Below are 21,447 nucleotides of genomic sequence, written 5' to 3'. Positions count from 1 at the left end.
CACGGGCAGAGCCAAAACTCCATTAATTAATTAGTCAGGAAGCACGATGAAATTTCCATTAATATGTCTTCATTTTTCTATTTCTAACGTGAGGATGAAGTGAACTGCTCTGCAAGTTTGGTAAAGGCAGCTGCTTACATTTCTTTTTGTGCAGAAAATACTTAGTCATTCAAAATCGCAGCATCGAACCACAACCACCTCTAGGCTGTCAGTGTGCCCTCTAGAACAACAGCAGTGCTGCCCCTAATGTCAACCCGTCCATCAGGACGCAGTGAAATCTCCAGCTCTCCTCCTCGGTGGGAACACTGAAAGGCTAAAGAAAACATAAAACAAGTCACGAGTTAATACTGTTCATCTTCACCCTTTCTAATTCACAGAACATAGTGAAAGACCTCTCTCTCTCTTCTTATAAGCTCCAGAACCCTCCCAGCTCAGTGGAAAGAATAAATTCCTTCCTCTGTCCGTAGCACTGCTCAGCCTGCCCTGTTCTCCTGAGGACCGAGGGACCACAAACGCAATTTGAGCCACAAAACACACTGCTCCACATCTCCTCTTCCTCAGTCATTTCCTCTGTCACTTCCCATAATGTCCCAGACACACCCCGCCCATAGCTTCCTCCCCGCTTCTGTCTGGGAGTAAGTGAGGACCTGTGATAAGATAGAGGCATGGACTAGAAGTTTAAAAAGAGAAAGAGGGGTGATCTTGGCCCTCCTGAGAGAGCCCCATCTTTCCAGGTCTGAAGAGGACAAAGGGAGCTTGTTTACCCATTGTGCTTATCAAGCAACCGAACAGTCTCCACCTTCGTGGAGTTCGGGGCATAAGGGAAAAACTAGCCTCACCAAAGAAAGACCAGCGAACCTGCTATCCCCAAATCAGAGTCACAGAAGCCTGACCCTCCCACTAGATAAGACCTCCCATCCTGGAGGGTCAAATTCCTACTTTGACTATTGGAACTGTGTAGCCTCCACTGGCTGCAATCTATTTCCTCTCCACCCTCCCAAAAGTCATTAGGGGACTTGGTTCAAAAGCAATTTGTTTGATTCAATCCCGTGACTAGCAATGGCAATAAGGAACTTTGGCGATCATCCCATCTCAACCTGTGACATTCTAAATAACCTCAATGGGCCAAAGTTATACGGCCAGTTAATTTTATTCAACAAACATTTCTTGGGCACTTACTGTATTAGAAGTGTATCTGTGTGTTGGGGGGGACAGGGGTGGAAGATATTCTGAGTAGAGGATTCAGGGTGAAGCAATGTAAAGCCTTTCATTTTCATATGGGTGATACATGACATTTTATTACATCTTCAAATCAATAGTACATGTGAGAAGGAATGCTAGCTTAAAGTTAGAAAATTTTTTTAAAAAATGAAAAAAAAAAAAACTATCCTACCATGCATGTCTTTCTTCCCCAATTGCTGGGACCAGTAGCTGCTGAGAACAGCATGTGCAGATCCTTAAAAGAAGTGAAAAGTTATGATACAAAAACAGGGGTGACATTGTGGTAAATTTATAAGCAATTACAACCAACTATCTGGTTTGACTAAACCTTAAGTGACTTGATCATGATGTTGGCCAGGGCCACAGCAGAGTGTGGAATTATGAATGGACACAGAAAGGAAGACACAGAATTTATGGATACATTCCTCCTTAATAATGTATCTGCTATGTTTTACACTTTCTGCAGCCCGAATTAAACTGCAGGTCTTTTTTTCTAATGTTTTAATTTGAGTCTAGTTGACACACAATGTTACCTTAGTTTCAGGTGTACAACAGAGTGATTAAACTTCTCTGTATGTTATCCTGTGCTCACCGCAAGTAGAGCTACCATCCGTCACCATACAGTGCTATTACAGTATCATCGACTGTATTCCCTGTGCTGTGCCTCTTATTCTTGTGGCTTATTCATTCCATAACTGGAAGCCTGTACCTCCCACTCCCCTTCACCCTTTTCACCCATCCCTCCAACCCCCTTCCCTCTGGGAACCATCAGTTTGGTCTCTGTATTTATAGGTTTGATTCTGCTTTTTGTTTATTCATTTTGCTTTTTAGATTCCACACATGAGTGAAATCATATGATATTTGTCTTTCTCAGTCTGACATGTTTCACTTAGCATAATACCTCTAGGTCCATCCATGTTGTTGCAAATCGCAAAAATCTCATTCTTTTTTATGGCTGCATAATATCTAGTGTGTGTGTGGGTATGTGTATATACACACATCTTCTTTATCCATTCATCTATCAGTGGACATTTGGGTTGCTTCCATATCTTGGCTATGTAAATAATGCAATAAACATAGAGGTGCATATATCTTTTTGAATTAGTTAAGCTGCAGGTTTTAATTCTTGTCCTGTCTATCAGTTCATTGTCAGGCCACGGTAAGAAGATCAAGGGTTTCACCTAAATCTTTCTCTAATCTTTCAACGGAAAATATCTCCTTCCTCCAAGGATGAACATGCAAGGAAAACTGGGAACTCTGACAAAAGGTTCAATTTTCCACCAAGACAACATTTTTAGGCTTTTAGTGCCAAAAGAACTTTCTTTTAGTGAGGCATTTTTTTTCACTTCTTTGTGCCCTAGTTTTAGATCAGTGAATAGATAATTAAAATGAAGAAACAAAATGTAAAGTAATAACTAACAGAAGAGTCTTTGGGGGAGAAAAGGATGGGTTTTCTTCAGGAAAACTTACTAAATATCATGGGAGGTCCACCTAGGATGACCAGTCATCCCAGTTCGCCCAAGACTGTCCTGGTTTTAGCATCAAAGGTCCTGTATGCTGAGGAATCCTTCAGTCTCAAGCAAGCTGAGATGGTTGATCATCCCTGTCCAAAGACCTTCCCACTTTAGAAAAGCATTATTACAGGGGAAACACTTGCTCTCTGTACCAGTTAAAATATTTGTGAAGCATGTGTAAATCCACTAGAAACTTCTTTTCTATGGGGGAGGGTCAAGCTGTACTGTTTGGATGTCATGGGGCATTTTCCTGAGTCTTTAAGAAAATGCTTTGCTGAGCTTTGAATTTCATGTGTTTTGTTTCTCAGAGAGTAACTAGGTCAAAGTCCTGAAACAATCCCAGTCTCTGTCTTCTGTTCAGAGCAGGAGCCTCAGAGGTTCTTCCCAGCCTCCTCCTGCCCTGACCACCATCCCATCCACCGGCCTCTTCTGTCAAGCATTCCCCCCTTTTTCTGCTCAGCCCACTCTTCTCTAAGAGGATGAAAGGAGGAAGCGTCACATTCTTGCCCATCTTTGATTTCATCCCTCTGCTTCTGGTTGGTAGATCTTTTTTTTTTTTTTACGATTTTATTTATTTATTTGACAAGAGAGACACAGTGAGAGAGGGAACACAAGCAGGGGGAGTGGGAGAGGGAGAAGCAAGCTTCCTGCCGAGTAGGGAGCCAGATGCAGGGCTCGATGTGGGGCTCGATGCGGGGCTCGATCCCAGGACCCTGGGATCATAACCTGAGCTGAAGGCAGACGCTTAATGACTGAGCCACCCAGGCGCCCCTGGTTGGTAGATCTTGAATACCCACGTTCCCAAACCCATCCCACCCACCTTGGGGGCAGGTCTGGGAAAGCTATTCCTGTCTGTATTTCCCACCTACAACCCAGGAATTTATCCTTCAAAAAATAAATCTTATTTAGGTGTCAATGATCACACAGGCTGGTCATTGAAAAAAACAAAAGGCTTTGTGACTATAGTGGAAATTGGCCCCTGAATTTTGCAAATGGCGGATCTGGAAGCATTGGTTCAGGGAACGAGTTCTGTCATTATTATTAAAATAGCTAATAGTTATTTGGTACTTATCATGTGCCAGGCACTGTGCTAAGCATTTACCATGTATTGTTTTTACATAACCCTATGAAATATTACTCATACTTTATAGAGGAGGGAATATAAACTTTATTTTTTTAGTTTTTACTTAAATTCTAGTTAGTTAACAGATAGTGTAATATTGGTTTCAGGAGTAGAATTCAGTGATTCATCACTTACATGTAACACCCAGTGCTCATCACAAGGGGAATGGAAAGTTTAAAAAAAAGTTAAGTCATTTGCCCAAGGTCAACAGCTAGGCAGCTAGGATGCAAACCCAGGCTGTCGGACGTGAGGGTTTAACCCTGCTACATATACTGTCTCCTTAATTCTGTAGTTTTCACACAAGACTTCAGTGAAAGAATGGGGAGGGGAAGATAGGGAAACAAAACAGCTAAAAACCGAAACTTGGGCGCCTAGGTGGCTCAGTTGGTTGGGCGACTGCCTTCGGCTCGGGTCATGGTCCTGGAGTCCCGGGATCGAGTCCCACATCGGGCTCCCTGCTCAGCGGGGAATCTGCTTCTCCCTCTGGCCCTCTTCCCTCTCATGCTCTCTATCTCTCATTTTCTCTCTCAAATAAATAAATAAAATCTTTAAAAAAAGTAAAATAATAAAATAAAAAAATAAAAACCGAAACAACCTGAAAGGTCCTGTGAAGGGCACTTAAAGAGCTATTTGTTACTTTCCTCCACTGTTGAACCCTCCCCAGGACCCAAGTCAAAAAGTACCTGTTACAGGGTCTTCAGCCACACCAACCCAGGGTGCAAAATATCTGGAGTAAAAATCAAATGCTTGGGTCTGCCCTCCAGGCTCTCCTTTAAGGGTGAGAATGAGTCCTTTCACCTTCCCTGTGTTTTCCACTTGCGGCAGATCCTGTGTGTTCACCTTCAGGTTCTCCAGGAATGACCTGGTTCATGAATGGGATGGATTAGAACAAACCCATCTCACAGACCACTATACAGACTCTGTAAAGCAAGCAGGGGTGGTGCAGCTTTTGCCCAAACCGCTCAGCAGGAGGGGAGGAGAGAGCAAGTAGAATATCTTCCTCCCTGGGAACAAAACTCTCTGACTGCATAAATCATGGTTTGACTGGACCTAAGCACGGCCAGACAAAGCCAGGGCTATAAATCTGGGTTCTCAGCCCTCCCCAAAGTGCTGCCGAAGCCAAAAATCTTGTTTACCTCTTGTAAGTATCACTGAGCCGGACAAGGAGTTTTCGGGTACCTGGAGAATAGCAGATGTCTTGGACTAGGGTATCACCTATGGCAGTCTGTGGAGACAGACCAAAAACTCCTCAGAAGTGCACCTTGGGTCAAATCATTGATCTTCTCTTTGGGGAACAGCCTCTCATGAGCATCTCCTGTGTGCCAGGCATACCCAATGTCCCCAATCCCAAGAGTTTTAGTTCAGTTTCAGGACTCAAGATGTTGCCCAAGGAAGGCCAGTTTTCTGGAGACCAGAGACCCTTAAGGGGGTTGAGCTCACCCTCTAAGAGCCGAAGACAGGCATTGTTCACAAGTATTACTATGTCCTTCAAATGGGCATTTTCCTCACAAATAAGGAGCAAGACTTAGGCCCAGGGACAGACACACACACACACACACACACACACACACACACACACACACCCCTTGACCCAGGTCTGAGGGGCCCTGGAGTCAAAGCTCTGAATCACTACTGTCTACTGTCTGTAGAAATGGGGGCCTCGGGCCCACCTCTTAGCATTGTTGTGAGGATTAAATGAAATAATATATGTGGAGTCAGCAGTAACTAGAAGATTCTACATGGCAAGGACTCAGGGCCAGCAGTTTGAATGGAACTGGGGACTAGAACACATCTTAATGCTGCTTTACGTGGCAAGCACTGTTTTCACTTCGATTGTATGTTGCAGATCAGTAACATAGGAAAATTTTCTAAAGATACCTGGATTCACCCTTTACCTGAGACTGCCCGTAATCTTGCTCATATCCTAGAACTTGTTTGTCTGTTTGCTTGTTGACTTGGAGTGCTGAGGGGGATGCTGAGTGGGGGAAGCCCCTCCAAGTCACCCTTTGGCACCCCCACTGGCTGTAGGCAGAGCAAATGAGAATTACATGGTAGTTGTCTGGCTATCATGAGGTTGCTTCAGGTTCTCTAATCTTCTTTAGGTACTGAGATGCTTCCGGTCCCAAAGCCAAGACTCCCTCCGCTTTGGGTGGTGCCTCGGCTGTCTGCCCCGGCGACCACAGCTGAACAATGTCCCTCCCTCTGGAAATGGAAACTCTTGCAGCCAGAGCCCATCTGTTCTCCGGCCTTTCAGCTTCTCCGAGGGGTCATTCAGCCCTCCTCTGCATGAATTCTGATGTCAATTTGAAAGTCTAATTCTCAGCTGAGAATCTTATGACCAGTTTCTAGGAACACAAAACAACAATACTCAGGATACATAACCCTTTATCATCCCCACTTTACAAACGCTGACCCTGAAGCTTAGAGACACTGCGTTAAGTTCTTTCTATCATGAACAAGGTCTGTACTGTGATTATTGTCCATTTTCTTGTCAACTTGCGTAAAGCAGTTCATTTATGAATGTTGGCTTGTCTTCCAAAACCCAAGCCATAGGTGGGGCTGAGTGTAAAATCAGAATCTGTAATGCTTGCTTCTACTCTTTGAAAAACATAGATAATGCAAGACACTAAAGAGATTATAAATGCTGTAGTTGAACATTCACTGAGAAACACCCCAGTGGTACCCAGGATAGACCATTTAGTGAGAACTGGTTTTCTCACTGCAGCCCTTGCCCTGATCCTGATGGGGCCTTTCCTACTCTACAGACTAAGAACTGGGTCATGCAGAGCTGCTGGGGGTGGGGGGGGGTCTGGAATCCCCATAGGACGATTGTAGTGCCTACCTCACCCAGTGACAGTATTAAGTGAGATAATGCATGTGAAAAGCTTAGCACCTGGTACTGCCCAGGGGCAACTCTCAAAAATGTTCATTAGCATGATCGTTGTTATTCTTATGAAGGCCCACCCCTTCCTAGACCTCTTGAGGAAGCCAGGCTATGAATCTCGCCTTCTCTCTCAAGTTGCCAGAGCTTTCCTGTCCTCCTCCATCAAAGCACAGCCCCTCACCTCAGCCTCATTCTCCACCACAGAAATCCAGGCCGCCCTGCCCAACACTTTCAATTGCTTTCATGCTCGGCCCACCACACAGCAGTCTCTCTTCCCCCTTCCTTCAAGGAGGCTAATCTGGCAATGAAGAGCCAGGGACAACTGCTCAAGCTTCTCACCAGATAGATTCAACATTAAAATTCACACCTCAAATGCACCATGCACTTTTCATCCAAGCTTAGGCTGGAACGCTTATAATGATAGAAGGCCTATCTTTGGGGGTTGTATGGTACTGAATCCTTTTTTTTTTTAAGATTTTATTTATTTATTCATAAAGACAGAGAGAGAGAAAGACGCAGAGAGAGATGCGGGGCTCGATCCCAGGACCTCAGGATCACGATCTGAGCTGAAGGCAAATGCTTAACTGACTGAGCCACCCAGGCGCCCCAAATGGTACTGAACCTTTCTGTTCAAACAACAAATGACCAAATCACACGAGCTTAGGTTTAATTCTTTTCACCAACCTTTATCAAGTCCTCCACTTCATGGAAGTCCTAGATGGGGAAAAAGACAAGACCACAGTAAGGCACGCAAGCTGTCAGTTAATACGGTTCATGGCAATAGTTAGAAAGAGCTGACCTGCGGGTGGGCAGGATAAAGAGGTAGATCCAGGATAATACTGTTCTCTGCTCTTCTGGCCTTCAGTTCCCCACTCAGAGTGACAAAGGTTAGAGTGTTATTCACATTTTCTGGCAAAAAAAAAAAGTCTTTGTCAATCAGAAAACTCTTTGAAAGGAAATCAAGAAATAGGAAAATAAACTTTGTTATATATTCACACATCTGTTTTGATCACTACTTCATTGTCTTAGATTCCCTGGCAGTGCACCTTTTCCTGAAAGGAGGGGTTCAGGTTTGGGTGACTGGGGTCCAGAGTAGAGATAGCCCCCACCAGCTTCTCACTTGAGAACCAAGAACATAACTGGTTGGACTTGACATCATACTGCAAGGCTTCAAAGGCCAGCTCCTTTATGCTGACTAACTGTGCCTTTGAGCAAATTATTTAGCCTCCTTAAGTCTCAATTTCCTCATCAGTAAAATGGGGTAATAATTAAACCTACCTCAGAGGGATGAAATAGTGTTTTCTAATGCAGATTTTAAATATCCACCTACAGGGGTGCCTGGGTGGCTCAGTTGGTTAAGCAACTGCCTTCGGCTCAGGTCATGATCCCAGGGTCCTGGGATCGAGCCCCGCATCGGGCTCCCTGCTTGGCGGGAAGCCTGCTTCTCCCTCTCCCACTCCCCCTGCTTGTGTTCCCTCTCTCACTGTCTCTCTCTCTCTGTCAGTTAAATAAATAAATAAAATCTTTAAAAAAATAAATAAATATCCACCTACAATACTAGATTGTTGGAAATAATACCAGTCTAAAATATGCCAAGGGATGACAAATAGAATATACAAATTATGAACAACAGTCTACTAGAAATAAATCAAGCTTACCCTAAATAAACCAAGCTACACATAAATTTTTTATTTAAAAATTGGACCACAAATTCTTGTATACTAGCCCTTCATGTTACTGATACAACTTGGACCACTCATCTGACCTCAATGTGGGTAACATTTTCAGTGAAAACAAAGATCTGTGCCCTAATTCTTCCCCCCCCTTAATATTTCTGTAAAACTTAACCATATCTAAAAGGTAAGGAAATTTGGCATTGTTGATTAACTTTCACTGAATATAAAATGTATACTCCAGAGCCCAAAGTTTAATTTTTCTCATTATAAATGGTGGGAGACATCATTATTTGCAAAGCATTTTTTCATATTTTATCTTATCAAATTTTAAGACCACCCTGTGCGGGATCAATCTGAAGGCTATTATTCCAAATCTCTGCCCCACACCAAACAATGTGGGGTTTTCAAAAGGCACTCAATCCAACTTCAGTAAAATCTTTTTTCAAGACTGAGTTCCTAAGCAATATTTCAGGGTATTTGCCTGCCCTCATTCTTGTCCCCTATCCACAGAAACCAAAATTATCTTATTAAGACATATCATGGATTACATTATAGAGGGACCTCAATGTTATCTCCTGCCAGTCACCCCCGCCCCCCGCCCCTGGAAACTGCAGCCACTCCAGATATACAGACTACTCCTCAGGAGCTTTGCATTTGCTGCTGCCTCTGCCCAAATACTCCTCCCACTCGAATTCTTTGCACACATGGCTTGATATTCTTCAGCCTGAAGGTCCCCTTCTCTAGTGGATGCTGCAGTCCAGCATCTCAACCTTCCCCTCTGAAGGCCAGGACTAGCGAGGCAAGGAAATACAGAGGCATGCATTTAAGGAGGCACCTGCTCTCAGGCGCAGCCTGAAGGCCCTGCCCCAGCTGCCAGGGGTGTTGGTGACTGACTGCTCTCAGCGGAGTCCCACTCTGTGAATCGCCCTTGGGTGAGTAGAGCTACTCTACCCAAAGTCAGGCTGCTTTTCTGGGCGTTGGAGGCTGATCAATGGAGGGTATAAAGGCCTGCACCTTTGTTTCTATTTGGAACTATACTACTTGAAGGATTGTTGCAGTTTCAGATCTCCCTGTGGATTTGGCCTATGCCTTTCTTTGTTGCTACCACTTTGCAGTTCAACGTGTCCCTCTGTCCTATTCTGCTTTCTTTATTCCCTGCCAATATTGACTCCAAGAATACTGCCCACAATTCTCCCAGCATGCAATGTGCTTCCCAGGGGAACTTGCCCTGTAACACCTCCCCGTACCCTCCCCATCTAAGTAACTCCCCAGAGAACCTCCTTTTCCGATGCCGCTCTCCCCACTTACACTCTTACACTCTGTCGTATCATCCTGTATATTTCCTTGCTTACCTTTCTGTTTGTTGTCTACACCTATTCATGGCTGCTTCCATCTCCACTTTTAGGGCATTTCTAGGCATCTCTCCTCTGCCTCATTGCCACAGAGCCCTAATCTTTATTATACTAGATGTAGCGAAGATGAAAACTGGTAGGACTGAGGTGAAGCATCCTCTCTTCACAAGGGAAATGTATATAGCCGTGGCTCATGAATCTTTAAACTTCAAAGTAAAGAAGCTCTTGTGAGGGGCATTTGGCTGGCTTAGTCCATAGAGCATGTGACTCTTGATCCTGGGGTTGTGAGTTCAAGCCCCATGTTGAGCGTAGAGTTTACTTAAAAAAAAAAAAAAAGAAGAAGCAGCAGCAGCAGCTCTTGTGAAATGAATCTCAGTGTGGGTGGGGACATATTTGGAGCAAAATGTGACTTATGGTTCCCCGATACCACATCATGTGAGACCCCTATTGTGTCTTGCAAGCTCCCCTCCTGTGTTGGTCAGAGACCAGAGAGCGCCTGTTCAGAATAAAATGGCATTCTAGGGAGCAACGACCAGAGCTTCCCAACAGGCCTGGCACATAATCAGAAAGGCCAAAGTTTCGGGGGGCTGTATTTGTTTCAGCGTCATGAATGACATGAGTAGACTCTGTAAAGTCTTGATAGCAGGGACTTTGATTCATCACAAAGAGTGAGAATTTTAAAAAATACTTGCTATTTGCTCAGTGACAGGTTCATAAAAGAAAATTACATTACTTATTTTGTCAAACAGCACAGCCGCGGAAGCCAGGGTAGCGTGGCCGCAGAGGGGAACCTCACTCGCTGGCGTAAACCACCTTAATCCAAAGCAGGAACCTTCAGAGGCAGAAAAGCCAAAGAGAGACGAGATCATTCCCATGCAAGTGGGTCACAAACTTTTCATTTTCTTATTCTTTTCTCAATACTTCCCTAGCATGATTAACAGCTGAAATGCATTGTGAAGGAGGAGTGAAGTCTAGGCCAGCATCCTAGGGCTCCCTGGTGCCAGATCTGAAGCTGAAACATTCAAATTACCCAACACCTGCTCTCCCCAGACAAACTGAAAACCAAATCAGAATCTCCCCCACCTTCTCTCCTGTCCACATGCAAATCTCTCTGAAATATCATTCCCCCACTGGAAAATTAGTTTCTGGTACCGTCCAAGAATGGCTTAAAAAAAAAAAAAAAGCATATTTACTTTGTGTAAAGTTGTCAGTGGGGTGCAGTTTTCGGATAAAAGCAGTTTCAGAGAGGTTCATTTCTCTTGCAATTTTTTGATGCATGTCTTCATCCAATTTCTAAATTAGAAACAAAAGTTCACTGAGACTCCAGAAACACAAATCAGACTTCCTTGGACAGCAACTGCCATTAGTTAATAACACAGCTTATTAATATTAAAAGTTACACTCCTCAAAGGAAATAATTGACAAGGAAGTCAAGACACTTTTACAAAGATTGCTTCTCAGAAATCTATGCTCCTAGCTCTCCATGAAGAGCTGTAGATGCACAAAGCTAGAACAGACTCTGAAAAACCTACCGGCCAGCCCTATCTTTTATCAGATTATTATCTAGTCTACCTGAGAGCGTATGTTCTCTTCTAAACAATCTCCACAAAGGGAAACTCCACAATCTCCCTTTTCTGTGGAATAGAAAGATCTTCAGCACCCACTCTAGGTAGGCTGGCCCATTCTGCTCCCATCTATATATGGTTCACTCCCTTTTATGAGTCAAGCCTCAGGCTAGAGGTCACCTCCTCCAGGAAGCCTTCCAGACTGCTCTTTCTAAAGGCTTTGTCTCCTCCCAGTGCTTAGACCACCTGAATTTACCCACTGTGTCCCTTCACTGTCTGTCCCCCAACATCTGAGTTTATGAGGGCATACAATGTACTATCTTGCTTTTTTCTGACTTACACCTTGTATTCATCCCAGAATGGTAGGAGCTCAATAAACATTTGCTGGGAGAATACATTATTCACTACATCTTCATTTTTACTTGTTTTGTATGTGTAAGCTCTATGCTCAACATGGGGCTTGAACTCACTACCTTGAGATCTAGAGTAACATGCTCTACCGACTGAGCCAGCCAGGCACCCCACTTCACCTTCATCTTTAAAACTCTCAATATAGATATTTTTATCCACTTGCATATAAAGAAATCAATCACAGAGAGGTTGTGTAATATCCTAAGGTCACAATATGCCAAATAAATGGTAGAGTGGTTAAGAATGTGGGCTTTGTAAATGGTAACAACCAGTGAATCTAGAGGAAAGGTATAGGATGTTCATTGTACCATTCTCGAAATTTTTCTGTAGTTCTTAATTTCTCAAAATAAATGGTTAAGAAAATAATGTGAATTTGTATCCTGGGTCAGGTCCTAGTAGCAGTGCAAGAGTGGGCAAGTCATTTAATCTCATGGAGCTCCAGTTTCCACACCTTTAAAATGAGGACAATAGTACTTAGGTGAAAGAGTTCCTGTGGAGACACACAAATACATATATATACATGCACACACGTTCCTCTTAACTCAAGGAAAAAAAAGGGTCAGAAATATGAGTTTTCCTTCAGAGAATGAAAATCAAATTTTTAATCAACAAATACTCGCTAGTTATATTTTGAATTCTAAAGAAGTCTCAAGACAAATGCATTTTTGCTTTGGCCAAATTTACTATTCTTGAGCCCCCGAAACCCAGAAATAAGATTTATGACTTTATACTAATAAATTCATAATGCACTTAACTGACTTATGCAAGTTAAACACCCATTATCTTTCAGTTGATTCAAATTCTTTTGAAACACTTTCCACATACTCATATAAGGCACAAAATGCTGGTTATTGTGACAAATCAGTCATGACTTTTAAACTACCAGCTCATATAAAAATCCTAGCGGACTTACTAAGCTTTTCTTAAAAGGGCACTGTCTTCAAAATCTATAGATGTTGTGGAGTCCTAGAGAGAGAGAAATGACTTAAGCAATTGATATTTATTGTCTGAAAGCCCAAACATAACACAATGGTTTTGTGTTCTACTTAGCATTTTTCTTTCAAAAAGATTAAATCCAATAATGCATATAAAGTGCTCATCACAGTGCCTAACACAAAGCAAGTACTTGGTAAATGTTAGCTTTTATTTCGAGTGGCTCAAAACCCCTGCGTTAAGCAGCCACACCACTCTGCCTCCCCATAACAAAGACAAACTCTTATTACCCCTTTAGCACACCGCAGACAGGAAAACCAATGTCCATCAGGTAAGATGGATTCCTGCAGCGTTTCTAAAGGAAAGCAGCAGTCGGCTACCAAGTGCTGTGCTGGGTAGTACACCACTACAGAGGGAACATCTTAGAAATGCAGGGTCTCAGTCCCCACCCCAGACCTTCTGATTTAGAATTTCCTTTTTTTTACTAGATTTCTAGCTGATCCATGTGCACATTAAAAGTTTAGAAGCCCTGGTGGTTACGATACAACCCTGTGTTCAAGGGGCTTAGCATCTTGCAGGGAATCAGAAAGTACCCACAAGCAACACCAGAGAGCACGTAGTTGAGACACATAGATTTGACAGTAAATACTCTAGGACTTTAAAGATGAAACTGTGAGGTGGACTTAGAAAAAGAGCATATTCGGCTGAGTTGGACAGGAAAATGTGGGCAGAGAGCTTTGTGTTGAGGTTGCTTCTTAGGCAAGTCACATGACCTCGCTTCTGTTCTCCTTCTGTTAGATCTTCGACACGCTAGGATTCTGTGAGCTGAGGTACGGAGAACCAGGATGGTAGGAATGAAGTGGCATGAACGTCTGTCCCACCTGTGGGCCCGGGGAGTGAGTCATCCCCCCTGAGCAGAGGGGCTGGGATCTGATGGGCATCCCAGCCAACAGGGCAACAATGTTAAGAAGCACTTCTCTCGGCTCACTGAATGTTCTGTGTGGAAACTGGCCCACGTGCCTGGGCATACAACACCTGAGAGAAGCTGGGAACCAATTAAGTCCCTCCTGCAGAGTGTGCCATCACAGGCCTCGGTGGTGATTGAAGGGGTAATAAATAAAAGTCTGTGTTGGTCTCTCTGGATTTGCCGCCATGGCTGCAGGCACCTGCAGTGCTTGCTAGTCCTTCCTCTGCTCTGGCCAAACTCCCTAACCTCGTCCTTCCTTGCCTTGTCTATTGCTTCCCTCCACCTTTAGGACAAGAGTCTCAAAAAGCATTAAAGCATCCCCCATTGTAGCCAAGTTCACCATCCACTGTTAATGGATTTCTTTGCAACTGGGCTTTTTTGCACATCGGCTAGAATACACATTTCACCGGCCATCGGCTCTCCCATCCTCTCTACCTTGGTGTATTGTACCAATTGCAGTTTGAATTTCTATAGCTAATCTCTGTCCCAGGACACTTAAAACGCACTTGCGATTTGCCCGAGGGACCAGAGACGCCGTAGAAAGTTTGATAGCAGCCGTCCTCAATATGCATCACAGGCAGCCGAATTTCTACACTAGAACCAAAGGCCAAGATAATGGTAAATCATTGGAAGACTAAAGTTGCTTCAACTTTGGGAGCTTGAGAAACAAACGAGACTGCATTCGGGCAAAAAACTGAATTTTTGTTTCAGTCATTTTTTTTCATTTTATACTAAAGTTGTTTATTTTCAAATGCAGCGTATAACAGTTACACACCAACAACTGTGAATTCTCTTGCTTTAATATCCATTTCCCTTTGGCAATCTCATGAGTCAAATTTCCGACAGCAAAGACAGAGCCATGTTTGTTTTTCTCTGAGTTCCAGTGTGCTGCATCGGGACCCTGAGGTTTCATCACCATATGGCCCACAAACATTAATGATCAGAAAATCAGAGCAAAGTTTTAAAATACTCCCACCTTGTGGCAGCTTGGGAATATGACAGCCTACACATGACCAGCCTGCTATCAGTTCTTGTTCATTTATCCCTCTGCTATAAATAGATCCCAGCAAAGGAAAAGTACTTGGATATGGAAAGATCTAAATCACCCAGGAAGAAATGGAAAATTCCTTCTGAAGCACTTGGATTTCCTATTTTGAAGTTAGATCCATACAACGCAGAACTCAAATTGCAGGCCGTCTTCAGTGGTTCCTGATGATTCTTATGGGTGCCTGGTCTCTCTAGCTCCATCAAAGAACTCAAAACTCGTACTCACTTTGCACACCCCACCACCCCAACTCACCAATGACGATAAAAGATCAGTAGTTGTTAGTCAGCTAGAACTCTTAGAAAGAGATCTTGTCATGATTTAATTAATAGATTTACTTTCACTCAACACATAGCTATTTAGTGCCTCTCATGTGCTAAGCCGTGTGTCATGGAATAAGGATAGGTTAAGATTCCATAGAATATGCAGTCTAGTGAGGAAGACAGGCACTGAATGAATTACACCAAGAGCAATGCATACTACCAACTGGAAAGTAAGGGATGCCATGGGAGAACATAAAAGGGGAGGACATCTAGTCTGGTAGTAAGTACAATGGGTTAAAAGCATGGGATCTGCAGTCACACAGACCTGTGGTGGGATCCTGAGGTCAACCACTTAACCTTCCTCTGCCTGTCTTCTCATCTGTAAAATGGGAATGATAATAATAAGATCTAAACTTAGGGGTGCCTGAATCGCTCAGTCAGTTGAGCGTCTGACTCTCAATCTCAGGGTTGTGAGTTCAAGCCCAGCATGGAGATTAGTTTAAAAAAAAAAAAAAAAGACCTTCTCTTAGAGTCTATGTAAGGATTAAATGAGATAACATATAAAAAGCACTTTAGCACAGTATCTGGCTGAACTGCCTGAAGTCATTGCTCCCATAGCCATAGCTGAGAGTTATGTTCTAGAAGCCAGTGAAATAAATTCCCACAGCAGCATCTCCCCCTCCCTTGCACTGCTCTTTTTCCTCAAATACTGGGCAAGAGAAAACCTTCATTGCCCTGGAAAAATCTTCTCTGCACTCTTCATTATGCCTTTTCTGGGCATAAAAATGAGATATAACTTTGGAGCCCCCTAGAGCCCCCAGGAGCCTCTGACCCAGTGTAGGCACACAGAGCCAGGGATCCTCTAAGGAAGGGCACCAAGTTTGGAAATAGCCACTGCATCATAAGCTTTCCCAAATGAGTTAAAGCACAAACTGAACACAGTATTGCTATGTACTCGGTTTTCCTTAAATACATAACATACCAAGCTGCAAAGAGGCTTTTTTTTTTAAGGCTTTTGTTACTCTCTAAATTTAACCAGGAAAACTGGAACAGCAAATAGTTTAGGAACTAAAACTAGGCATTCCTCTAAAAGTGCAAAGCCAACCCTCCTTGCTGTCTCTGGAAATGATTGGGTTAGTGTTTCAAAGAATAAAAATGCATAGATGTGATTATTATATTTGATCCTGGCATAGCGTCCAGCTCATGGTACCTAGCCAGTAAATGCCAGCTGAATTGGAACAAATGTATACACTAGGCACACAGCAATGTTGTTTTTATGGATAATTTTAACAGGAAAACCCAAGAATAAACTGGTGTTTAGAAAAGATCCTCTGAGGGGTGCCCCAGAGGCTCAGTTGGTTAAGCCTCCAACCCTTGGTTTCGGCTCAGGTCATCATCTCAGGGTCTTGAGATCAAGCCCCGCATCAGGCTCCGCTCTTGGCACTGAGTCAGCCTGAAGATTCTCTCTCTCCCTCTGCCCCTTGCTGTGCTCATGCTCTTTAAATAAATAAATAAATAAATAAATAAATAAATAAATAAATAAATAAATAAATAAATAAATAAATAAATAAATAAATAAATAAAATCTTTAGAAAAGGTCCTCTGACACAGTGGTTTTCAACTGGGGGCAATTTTCAGTCGTCGTGACAGTGGGGAGAAGGGAAGACTGCTGCCATCTAGTGGGCAGAGACCAAGGATTCCGCCAACATTGCCCATGACAGCCGCACACAACAATTACCCGGTCCAGAATCTCAACACCGCCACTGTTGAGAAACCCCACCCTAAACACACACCTACATATACATAAACACAGACACACAACAGCAAGAACAAGAACAGCAAAACAAAACAACTTGAGGGTTCGTTAGAATATGAAGAATAAAGATGGGCTCCCTACCCCTGTTATTTTCCCTGATTAAAGCTGGTTGACAGAAAAGTAAACAAGATATCACCCTTTAGCACTACCCCAGCCCTCTGACCTATTCAAGTAGTTGGTCATGAGTTCCTGTAGTTTTTATATAGCCTTCAAAGTAACATATCTATTTCCTTTTTAAAAATATTGTTTCTAGGGGCAGCTAGTGGCTCAGTTGGTTGAGCATCCAACTCTTGGTATCGACTCAGGTCATGATCTCACAGTCGTGGGATGAAGCCCCATGTCGGGCTCTGCGCTCAGTGCAGAGTCTGCATCAGATTCTCTCTCCCTCTCCTGCTCTCTCTCTCTCAAATAAATTAATTAAATATTTTTTTAAAAATATCATTTCTAGGGGCACTTGGGTGGCTCAGTCAGTTAAGCATCCAACTCTTGATTTTGGCTCAGGTCACGATCTCAGGATTGTGAGATCGAGCCCTGCATTGGACTCTGTGCTGGGCATGGAGCCTGCTTAAGATTCTCTCTCTCTCACTCTGCCCCTCCCCTAAAAAATATTTTTTTAAATATTGTTTCTATACATTTTCCATGCCTCTACATGATCTTTACTGTCAAATAGATTTTCAGGCACTTGAGGACACCATCAATTTTTTAAGGTTTTAAATATTTTTTTTCAAATATCTGTTCCATGTTCCATTTAGTCCTTAATCTCTTTTTATTTTCAGCTAACGTACAGTGTTATGTTACTCATGTGAAAATTTAAAAATGGACTTGTCTAGAAAAGAGAACAGAACAAACTTTATATATTCTAGAAGCTCTTGGAATGTTACTACCCAGAATTTTTTACTTTCCTTTCTTTCCAGAAGTCTTTTATCAAAAAAGAAGGAGGAGTGGGGTGGCTGGGTGATGGACATTGGGTAGGGTATGAGCTATAGTGAGCGCTGTGAATTGTGCAAGATGGTTGAATCACAGATCTGTACCTCTGAAACAAATAATGCAACATATGTTAAAAAAAAAAGAAAAAGAAGAAGATAGCAGGAGGGGAAGAATGAAGGGGAGTAAGTCGGAGGGGGAGACGAACCATGAGAGACGATGGACTCTGAAAAACAAACTGAGGGTTCTAGAGGGGAGGGGGTGGGGGGATGGGTTAGCCTGGTGATGGGTATTAAAGAGGGCACATTCTGCGTGGAGCACTGGGTGTTATGCACAATGAATCATGGAACACTACATCAAGAACTAATGATGTAATGTATGGTGATTAACATAATAAAAAATCTGCTCTGAAAAAAAAAGGAGGAGGAGGTCTTTTTTTCAAGTATTCAAACAGCTCAAAGTGCAATTGCCTTGTCTTTAGCCTGTCAACGAATTTCTTTTTTTTTTTAAGACTTTATTTATTTGACAGAGAGAGACACAGCGAGAGAGGGAACACAAGCAGGGGGAGAGGCAGAGGGAGAAGCAAACTTCGCGCCGAGCAGGGAGCCGGATGTGGGGCTTGATCCCAGGACCCTGGGATCATGACCTGAGCCGAAGACAGATGCTTAACGACTGAGCCACCCAGGCGCCCCCACCAACTTTTTTTTGTTTTTTTTGTTTTTGTTTTTTTGTGATTAGTCTCATCTCGTCAAATTTTTAAATAATTTTAAACAAAACAAAACAAAAAAGAATATTCCTCTGAAGCTCTTCACTTAAAATCTGAAGTAGTTTCTCCTCTGTAAAATCTAACACTGTTGTGTTCTCTGAGTCCCTGTTGTAGCTGGTACCATTAGATCTTTTAGCCTCTGTGGTAACTATTGAATAATGATCAGGTTTCCATGTCTGTTTCTCTCACTAGACTTTGAGCACCTCAGGGTCAGGCAAACTTACTAATCTATGTACTTCCTATCCCCCCAGAAGCTGGCTTGTGGTAGATGTCGATAAATATTTGTAGAATACGGTAATGATAGGCTAAACACATACTGAACTGTGGGCAGCATTATAAGGTTTAGCACTTATTTGTCTCTGATATTTTCCTGAGTTTACTTGTGTTCTTTCTAGGTGTTTCAGGTGTCCACTGTGCCCAGCCATGGATAAAAGAATCCAAGGGCATAAACCACATTTTATACTTCCACTAGAATTTTTATTGATTATGAATTGGGGAAAGTGCCAAATTAGCCTCCAGGAGAACAGGATTCTCACATCCACAGAATTGAAAACTAGCGAATTATTCTTTAGATCATCTATTCAGTTGTCCCTGACAGGCCACCAAATTAGCCCGGTACCACAGATCCAAAGCCCGGAAGTGAATTGGGAGACTCTCTAGAAAGTATCCCTGAATCATGGACTTCCTTATTTTCTTTTTCCTTCTTCCATTCTTACTGAAGCAGATTGCTTTGAACTATGCTAAGTTCTTTGCTTAAATTTTTGCATCCTGGGGCGCCTGGGTGGCTCAGTCATTAAGCGTCTGCCTTCGGCTCAGGTCATGATCCCAGGGTCCTGGGATCGAGCCCCGCATCGGGCTCCCTGCTCAGCAGGGAGCCTGCTTCTCCCTCTCCCGCTCCCCCTGCTTGTGGTCCTTCTCTTGCTGTGTCTCTCTCTGTCAAATAAATAAATAAAAAATCTTAAAAAAAAAAACTTTTGCAGCCTAGTTTTTCCAAATATATAAACAACATATAAAATATATTTGAAGAGAGAGAGAGAGAAAGGCTCTGGTGTGCAGTGAGTATACTGAAAGTAAAAGGCTTTAAGTTGAAGAATAATACTAATTCTTGTCATCTGGTGAAAACTGAATATGAAAATCACTTGAAACTATTTTCAGAACTCTGCAAGAATACTACATGGAGACATGCAACAAATATACTAAGACTCTTGACAAGCAATTTCAGTCATTTCCACAATTCCTTGACATGAAGTTGTTTGCCAGCTTGTTTCTAAAGCAAGTTCACGATTCAGAATCTGCTTGTTAATCATTCTCTCACTAATCCTCCCAAGCTCTTGTGTTACTTGATAAAGCCTATTAACTTTATTACTTTCCGCATTTTATGGTTGGAAAATGCCAGCTGCAAGGTTGCGTAATGAATGTATTCTTAAGGTGAGACGAGGACTCTTCATCACCATTTTGCTGCTCTGCTTGAGGGAGAAAATAAGTGTACCAAGGACTCAACCAACAGTATTCACCCATCTCAGTAAAACCCCAGCCATTCATCGTCTTGAGAGCACACTAGACTCACTTGGGGAACTTTAAAAAATAGTGCTGCCTGGCTCCCACCCCCAGAGAGTCTGGCATAGGAATTTTAAAGCTCCTTGGGTGATTTTCATGTGCAGCTTGACATTCACTGCACTTGAAGTCCCCAACACACATCTTACCCAAATTAGTAAAACTTACTTAAAATCACCAATTGCTTACTGTATTTCTGAAATAATTCTCAGATAATCTACTCTTGAACTAACTGCTCTGAGTGGAAGGGCTCCTTGGCTTGTTTCCTAATAGCCAGGTACCAACACAAATGAATATTTAACTATTCTGTTAATACTTATCCTGATCAAAAGCTGGGGTTTTTTTTTTTTCCCTTTCCTTTCTTTTTTCTTTCTTTTTTTTTTTAAGTGGGCTCCATGCCCAGCATGGAGCCCTACCGGGGCTTGAACTCATGACCCTGAGATCAAGACCTGAGCTGAAAAAAAAAAAAAGACGTGAGCTGAGATCAAGAGTCAGACCCTTAAACTGAGCCACCCAGATGCCCCTCAAAAGCTATTTTTAAAAATGAGGATTTCAGGAAACAGTTCTCCCTGTATTAGAGCTTAATTCCTTCCTTCTACTTCATAACTTAATTCCTTGCAAAATGTTTTTTGGTTGTCCTGAAAAGAATTTCTAATTGTCTGAAATAGGTAAGGTTAAAGATATCCAGCTAAAATCTTTTATGTTAAATATAATATCAGCAATGTCAAGTCACATAAAACTCATCTAATTTCATTTGCCTTCATATTTGGTGCTCACTAAATGAAAACCTGATGGCTAACAAAGAGTTCTCTGTATTTTTTTTTAATTGGTTTTAGTTCTTCCTTACACAAATCTTTCTTTTTCCAGACTTAAAGCATCTGGGTGCAAGCATTCTCCTCATATAGTTTGGTCAAAATCAACTCGCAGACATGAACATTGCTGATATCATTTGACAAAGAACATGAACCAAAGACAAACAGGTGGAACTAATTTTTTTTTCTGTAGGAAATATTTGGTTCTACAGGAATCTAGAATTTCAGATACTGCTCTTCAAAACCAAGTACTTACATTTTCTAGGAGGCAAACAGCAGCAGGATTTCCACGAAATGCTTTTGCTGTAAATGCATCTACTACAAAAACAGGGAGCTTCATTTTTCTTGCTCTCAAAATTGCTGGTACCTGCTCTACTTCTACTTGTTGCAAAAAATCAGGAAGTTAATGTTTTACTTGGTGTACAGAAGCAACCAATGACCCAGGTCAAGCAATGACTCCAATACACCTACATTTAAAGATAGGTGATCCCCTAATATTTAAGTCTCTAAATTGAATTTGTTTTAAAATACTGGATGAGGGGCGCCTGGGTGGATCAGTCCTTAAGCGTCTGCCTTCGGCTCAGGTCATGGTCCCAGGGTCCTGGGATCGAGCCCCTCATC

The 21,447-nt window shown here is 42.5% G+C and overlaps 1 protein-coding gene across 1 annotated transcript; it reads right to left on the bottom strand.

Annotated features, from left to right (window-relative positions):
- Positions 1-200: 200 nt before the first annotated feature.
- Positions 201-21,166, bottom strand: PBLD (phenazine biosynthesis like protein domain containing). The gene is made up of 9 exons (XM_028109722.2): positions 21,083-21,166; positions 10,964-11,063; positions 10,504-10,602; positions 7,542-7,651; positions 7,427-7,456; positions 4,995-5,083; positions 4,542-4,720; positions 1,394-1,456; positions 201-313 (listed from the first exon to the last, which is right to left on the bottom strand). Exons 1-9 carry the CDS (start codon positions 21,164-21,166, stop codon positions 201-203), a joined length of 867 nt encoding a protein of 288 aa, XP_027965523.1.
- Positions 21,167-21,447: the final 281 nt, after the last annotated feature.

Source organism: Eumetopias jubatus, unplaced genomic scaffold (assembly GCF_037043125.1).
Source record: "Eumetopias jubatus isolate StellerSeaLion01/CBP00866 unplaced genomic scaffold, mEumJub1_p1.0 scaffold_17, whole genome shotgun sequence".
Taxonomy (NCBI): Eukaryota; Metazoa; Chordata; class Mammalia; order Carnivora; family Otariidae; genus Eumetopias; species Eumetopias jubatus.
Note: the sequence above shows the minus strand (reverse complement) of the source record. Positions and strands in the feature narration are given on the sequence as shown.

Coding starts and splice junctions, on each gene's coding strand:
- PBLD (XM_028109722.2), bottom strand. CDS start 21,166: ATGAAGCTCCCTGTTTTTGTAGTAGATGCATTTACAGCAAAAGCATTT. Junction 7,652..10,503: donor TGTGCTGTTTGACAAAATAA/GTAATGTAATTT, acceptor TTTTTTTGCCAG/AAAATGTGAATAACACTCTA. Junction 4,721..4,994: donor CTCAGTGATACTTACAAGAG/GTAAACAAGATT, acceptor TTCATGAACCAG/GTCATTCCTGGAGAACCTGA.